The sequence below is a fragment of the Mandrillus leucophaeus genome, unplaced genomic scaffold (assembly GCF_000951045.1).
Source record: "Mandrillus leucophaeus isolate KB7577 unplaced genomic scaffold, Mleu.le_1.0 Scaffold137, whole genome shotgun sequence".
Taxonomy (NCBI): domain Eukaryota; kingdom Metazoa; phylum Chordata; class Mammalia; order Primates; family Cercopithecidae; genus Mandrillus; species Mandrillus leucophaeus.
Window position 1 is genome coordinate 936,806 of NW_012101332.1, and position 5,991 is coordinate 942,796.

Below are 5,991 nucleotides of genomic sequence, written 5' to 3' on the forward strand. Positions count from 1 at the left end.
TGCTCCCTTGGGACCCTCCAGGCCTCTCCATGCCCCAGCATGAAAGGATTAACCCCAGTTCAATAGGGGGTTTCCCTGACCCAGCTCTGGGGGCCGTTGTCCTTCCTGACTGGTGGATGGCCCTGACAATATTTGGCATTTTCCCTGGCTCTGCCCCAATATCAATCCCTCCACCCATAAGTTCAGAATCCTCAGAGAGGGGTATCCATTTCACAGAACTCCTATGCATCCTTCAAAGCCTACCTTAATGTCACTTCCTTCAGGAGGCCCTCCCAGATTTCTTCACCACCCCCAGAGTGAATAGCTCCCTCCCCACTGCCAGGCTCCCAGGTATCTTGAGCCATTCAGCACACCTTGCTCTGATCCTCACACTCAGGCCCTTCTCCCACCATAGTGTGTGAGCACCTTGATGCCAGAGACCATCTTCCTCTCATCTTTGCAGCCTCAGTACCAAGGGCCATTTAAGCACAGCGCAGATTTCATGGAGTGGCTGAATGATTTGTTTGTTGTGTGATCACCTGTACTGAGTCAATATCGGTCACCTTCCGTCATGAGCATGCCCCTTGACCCAGATTCCTGCAGGAGCACGCATATAGGGGCCCTGCTGGCAGGGACTGGGGATAGGGGTGGGGTGGGGAGTTCAAGGGAAGGCGAGGTCTAGGATATGAGTCCCAAGGGCGCAGGCTCAGCAAGGCCCGTTCTCATGCTCTCTGGCCCAGGAGGAGTGATTCTCCATCTGGCAGGCCGAACTGCGGTGCTGGGACAGGGACATGAGCAGAGGCCACAGGAGGAGAGAGGGAGGTTGTGGGGGGAGCTCGGGGAAGCCCATGGTAACCGGGCGGGGGGAGGAAAAACAACCACACAATGTTATTATTGTTACAGAACCATTAAATACAACTTATACACAAGCTGGGCGGTGTCGGCAGGGCAGGGAGAGTGCGAGAGGGTCAGGGGTGAGCAGTCCGGGCTCGGTCCTGGAGGGGGCTGAGGCTGCCATCGTGGGAGGGGCTGGGCTGGCGGAGGCCGGGCTGCCTGTGGAGGCCTTGAAGCTTTGCCAGCAGCTCCTGGATGAAGTCCTGAGACAGGGCGGGGGAGCTGAGAACATGGGAACATCGCGGGGGCACCCCCTGCCCCTGTCCAGCCCAGTCCCTGACCTGGGCGCCTCCTCCTATTCTCTGATTGTGGGGTTGGGGGAGTTAGGGGCGGAGGCTATAGACAGAGAGAGAAAAGTGAGCTGGGAGAAAGACAGAGCTGGGGAAAGAGCAATGGGAGGAATGGAGAGAAAGAGCTAGGAAGACAGATAGAGATCCAAGGAGACAGATAGGGAGTGGGGGAGGGGGAGAAACAGACACAGAAAGAGAGAGACGTGTAGAGATAGAGACAGACAGAGACATAGGGACAGAGAAAGAAACACAGACACGTGGAGACAGGTCCCCAGAGATAGATCCAGGGCGGACAGAAACGCAGTGACGTTTGTCCCTCAGAGCTAGTTGGAGAAACATGAATAGTTTTCCCTTTTAAAGCAGGGAAGGAAGTGGGAGGGGTTGGGCCGCTCAGCTTCAGGGCCTGGGAAGATGGAGGGCCCCCAGAGGTGGGGAAGGGAGCCTGGGGTGGCAGAGGCAGTGACAGGGGAGAAGGACAGAGGGAGACTGAGCCTGAAGGTTGGCGGCCAAAGGACAGGCACAGGAGAGACAGAAACAAGACAGATGGGGGAGGACAGAATGGAGCCCCCTCGGCAGGTGGGGGACAGCGGGAGAGAGACAAGGAGGAGGACAAAAGATACCCCTGCAGACCAGAAAGAGCTACAGAGGGTGGTGGAGGGGGTTCCCCAGAGACCCTTCTGCCTGTCCCAGGCACGGTCAGCTTCTTCCTACTCCCCCATCAGAGAACCTGGGGCCAGAACAGGGCCCATAATGAGGGACAGAAAACTCACCTCGACAGGTTTCCCACACGACTTCAGGAGTCCCTAAAACCCCCAACCAAAAACAAAACAAAACAAAACAAAACAGTAAATGACTAACAGCTACTCCCCTCCAGCCCCTTCCCTTTCCCAAAAAGCCCCAGCAGCAAGACAAATGGAAGTCAGACTCCAGGGGGGACTGCCTACCAAGCTTCAAGAGAGGAACAGAGCCCAAGGGGCATGTGGAGTGACTCAGGGCAGGGGTGAGTCACTAGATCCAGAGAGGGCGAGAGGGTCACACAGCACTTCTCTCCTCTAAAAAGGCATACGCCATAAGCAAGGCCATGGCTGCCAAACTGCCTGGGTTCGATGCCCAGCTCTGCTCCTTCTGAGCTGTGTGACACTGGGCAAGGGATTCAACCTCTCTGGGCCTCATTTTCCTCATGGGGAAAATGGAGCTCACACTAGCGACTGCTTCGGAGGGTTTTGTGAGGGTTAAATGAGTGAATACATGTAAAGCCATCACACCAGTGCCCGGCATCTAGTGAGCACTCAGTAAACATGTGAACTATTGCTATTATTTTTAGGGAGGTGCAAAGTGGGGAGCTGGGGGACACTTCCCCGCCACCTACCTGGATTTTCCGGCTTCTCTCCTCTTCACTCTCTAACTCCAACAATTCGTCAATGTTGATCTCGTCGGGCATGTCTGCCTCCTAGAGCCAGGGAGAGAGGGGTGCCTAGGATCGCCTTCCCTCCCTCCCTCGCCTTTGGCCAGGGCTCTGCAGGAGCCCCACCGGCCCCAGGGCCCAGCTGGCGGGTTCTGGAGCATTCATGTGGCAGTCAGGGACGGCACTGCCAAGGCAGGACATCTGGGTGTTGGGGGGGAGGGGTGACAGATGGGCTGATAGAGCCCCAGGGCCCTGTACCAGCCCGATGCCTGGGCGCATGGGCCCCGGGAGCCTCGGGGCTGGCACGGGTCTCTCGCCTTGGCTCCAGTTCCCACAGAGGAAAACAGGCCTAGTGGAGTCCTGGAATGTCAGATTCTGGGATTCAGGAGAGGGGCTGGCTTCTGCCCTTTCAAGGAGAAGTCTTAGCACTAGGTGTGGGGGAGGAGAGGCTGGCAGCCAGCAGCCAGCTGGGGCGGCCCCTTCCCCCAGGGGACAGGAAGGGAGGGGACCACTTGGGCCAGCCCCTGGGGGGCCAAAATGCAGCCTGATGAGACCGGAGGGAGGACCACTGAGGCCCCTCAAGGTGGGTGGGTGGGATGAGTCATGAGCTCAACTCAGCTGCTAAGAGCGGGGCGCTTAGTGTGGCCTCTACAGGCAGTGGCCCAAGCGCAGGCTGGCTCAGTCACCCTGCTGGGAACAGGACCCAGCTGTCCCCAGCTGTTGAGGGAGCAAGAGAGCCTTGGGGTCATGAATCCTTTCCTCCCCAACCCAAAGTCCGGCTGTCGGCTTCAGGCCTGGGGCTTCAGGGCTGGATGGTCCTGGTTCATGTGTGATGAAGAGGCTTCAGCAAGGACACAGGTGTGTGAGTCTCTGCCAGGGCTACTGCCTGGTGCCAAGGGCCGGGGCTGGTTGAGCAGGCAGAGGGACCCGGCATCGTGCAGTGGCTTCATATAGTGGTCTATGGTCCTGCAGGTGTGTGGCTCTGGCTTGGGTGCGTGACACATCAGCATGTGTCCACAGTCAGCTGTGGGGCCCACCACCCAAGCATGGCCTCATAGATGACACCTGCCACTAGCAACCAGATTGGTTCACCAGTATGGGCCCAGGTCTGAGTCTGAGAACAGAGGGACTGCATGTCACTGTGGGGGAAGGGCCATGCCCTTCCACCACTGTTGCACCATGAAGAAGAGGACTCGTGGGTCCTGTGTACACTGTAGCATACAGAAGTCACAGAAGGCCCAGAGCAATGGCTCACGCCTGTAATCCTGACATTTGGGGAGCCCAACAAGAGAGAATTGCTTGAGCCCAGGAGTTCAAGACCAGCCTGGGCAACATAGCGAGATAGTGAGGCCCGATCTCTTTTTCTTTCTTTTTTTTTTTGAGACAGAGTCTCCTTCTGTCACCCAGGGTGGAGTGCAGTGGCATGATCTCGGCTCACTGCAACCTCAGCCTCCCAAGTTCAAGTGATTCTCCTGCCTCAGCCTCCCTAGTCGCTAGATTACAGGTGCCCACCACCATACCCGGCTAATTTTTGTATTTTTAGTAGAGATGGAGTTTCACCATGTTGGCCAGGCTAGTCTCGAACTCCTGACCTCAAGTGATCTGCCCACCTCAGCCTCCCAAAGTTCTGGGATTACAGGCGTGAGACACCGTGCTCGGCCAGTAAGGCCCCACCTCTAAGGAAAAAGAAAAAAGAAGTCACTGAAAGTGTGACTTCAAGCAGAAGCTCAAGTGATGACGTACCTGTGTCTGTCATGGAGCTACGGCTTAGGCTCTTGTGTGCCTGTGAACAGCAGTGGGTTCTGCAGTTGTATGTCTGCCTGTTCCTATAGCTTACAGTTTTATGTCTGGGTGTAGTTATAAACTCTGTTGGGCTTTGTTTGTTTTTGAGACACGGTCTCACTCTGTTGCCCAGGCTGGAGTGCAGTGGCGCAATCTTGGTTCACTGCAACCTTGGCCTCCCAGGCTCAAGCAATCCTCCCACCTCAGCCTCCCGAGGAGCTGAGATTACAGGTGTGTGTGTGCCACCATGCCCGGCTATGTTTTAATATTTTTGGTAGAGACAGGTTTTTCCCATGTTGCCCAGGCTGGTCTTGAACTCCTGACGTCAAGCAATCCTCCCGCCCCAGCCTCACAAAGTGCTGGGATTACAGGCGTGAGCCACTGTGCTGGACCAATTTCTGTTGTTTTATGTCTTTGAGTGGCTGTGGATCAGCGCTTATGCTTGCAGGTGGTCATGGTTTTTTCTTTAGGAGATAGGAAGGGCTGTAACTTGAGTTATTTTGTGTTCCAATGCGGTTGTGCTGTATCTGCCTACGGCTGTGGCCCACGCCGCTGTGTCTGCGGGTGGCTGTGGCTGTAGCACATGTTGAACTGTAGGTGACCCTCCACCAACCGCCACCCCCCCGCCCCTGCTTGTGTCCTTGTGGGTTTGTGCATGGCTGTTACTTCTGTGTTGTGTCCGTGAGCTGCTAGAGCTTCCTTCACTGTGCACATCTGTGTCTGCTTTTGCTTCCTTTGCCGTGGGTCTCTGTGTGGCAGTATCTCCCCTGTCACTATGTCTATGTTTGGCTTTATGACACCCCCCTTCCCCCACTCTTTCTCCAGATGTGGTGGTTCCAGCTCAACTTAGCCTCCTCCCTCCTCATATGCTAAACTCCTGGCCCTCCCCAGGCATTTGGACACATCTCTGGAGACTCAGGTGTTTGTATGTTGCTCTCGGTGTGTCCACAAGCAAAATGCCATAGGGCACGGAGAGGGCCAGGCCAGTGAGTGCCCAGCCCTGGGGCACTCGTCCTCTTGTGCAGACCAGGCTGACCGTGCACCAGCGAGTGAGCACCGAGACCCCAAGGGCGTGGGATCTCCGCGCCCGGGCTCCATCTGTCCCCGACCACTCCCGAGCCCTCCCCGGGCTCACCATGCCGCGGTACAGCTCCTCCAGGCGCCCGTCGATCCACTTCTCCACATCCAGCCGTCGCTGCAGCTCCCGCCGGTCATATTTGACGGTGACGCGCGCGTGCCGCTTCTGTAGCCCCCCGGGACTGCCCCCTGGCCCACGGGCCCGCGACGGAGACTGCAGCTTGCTCAGCACGCGCTTGCCCAGCCGCTGAGCTGCCATCGCGCTGCTGGCCCCAGCCCGGTCCCGCGCTGTGCGCCTTCGCCTAGCGCCCGGGGTGCTTCTTACGGGCCGGGGCGGGGCTGGCCGGGGGCGGGGGCTTGGGCTCGCCTGGAGGTCGGCCCCGCCCCGGCCGCCTCGGGCCTCAGTTTCTCCGTCTGCAACGCGAGAGTAGGCCTCTGCGTCGGCTTGAGGCACGCAGTCGTGCGGGGTTCAGGTATGGGCGGGGACCCAGAACCCCAGGCGGGTCCCTGCGTCGGGGGCTCCGGGGCCTGGATCCCGTGGGGCGGGGGCCCGGGACAGACACT

At 58.0% G+C, this 5,991-nt stretch overlaps 1 protein-coding gene across 2 annotated transcripts; it reads right to left on the minus strand.

Annotated features, from left to right (window-relative positions):
* Window positions 1-870: 870 nt before the first annotated feature.
* PPP1R14A (protein phosphatase 1, regulatory (inhibitor) subunit 14A) lies at window positions 871-5,991 on the minus strand. Of its 2 annotated transcripts, XM_011973321.1 has the most exons (4): window positions 5,486-5,991; window positions 2,533-2,613; window positions 1,934-1,966; window positions 871-1,076 (listed from the first exon to the last, which is right to left on the minus strand). In XM_011973321.1, exons 1-4 carry the CDS (start codon window positions 5,684-5,686, stop codon window positions 948-950), a joined length of 444 nt encoding a protein of 147 aa, XP_011828711.1. In that variant the 5' UTR covers window positions 5,687-5,991; the 3' UTR covers window positions 871-947. The 2 variants fall into 2 exon arrangements, with proteins under 2 accessions (XP_011828711.1, XP_011828713.1); XM_011973323.1 differs by lacking the exon at window positions 2,533-2,613.

Excerpts from the sequence above, each read along its gene's own strand:
- PPP1R14A (XM_011973321.1), bottom strand. The coding sequence starts at position 5,686 with ATGGCAGCTCAGCGGCTGGGCAAGCGCGTGCTGAGCAAGCTGCAGTCT. Across the intron at positions 2,614-5,485 it reads AGGAGCTGTACCGCGGCATG|GAGGCAGACATGCCCGACGA; the intron begins GTGAGCCCGGGG and ends CCCTGGCTCTAG. Across the intron at positions 1,077-1,933 it reads CGTGTGGGAAACCTGTCGAG|GACTTCATCCAGGAGCTGCT; the intron begins GTGAGTTTTCTG and ends GCCCTGTCTCAG.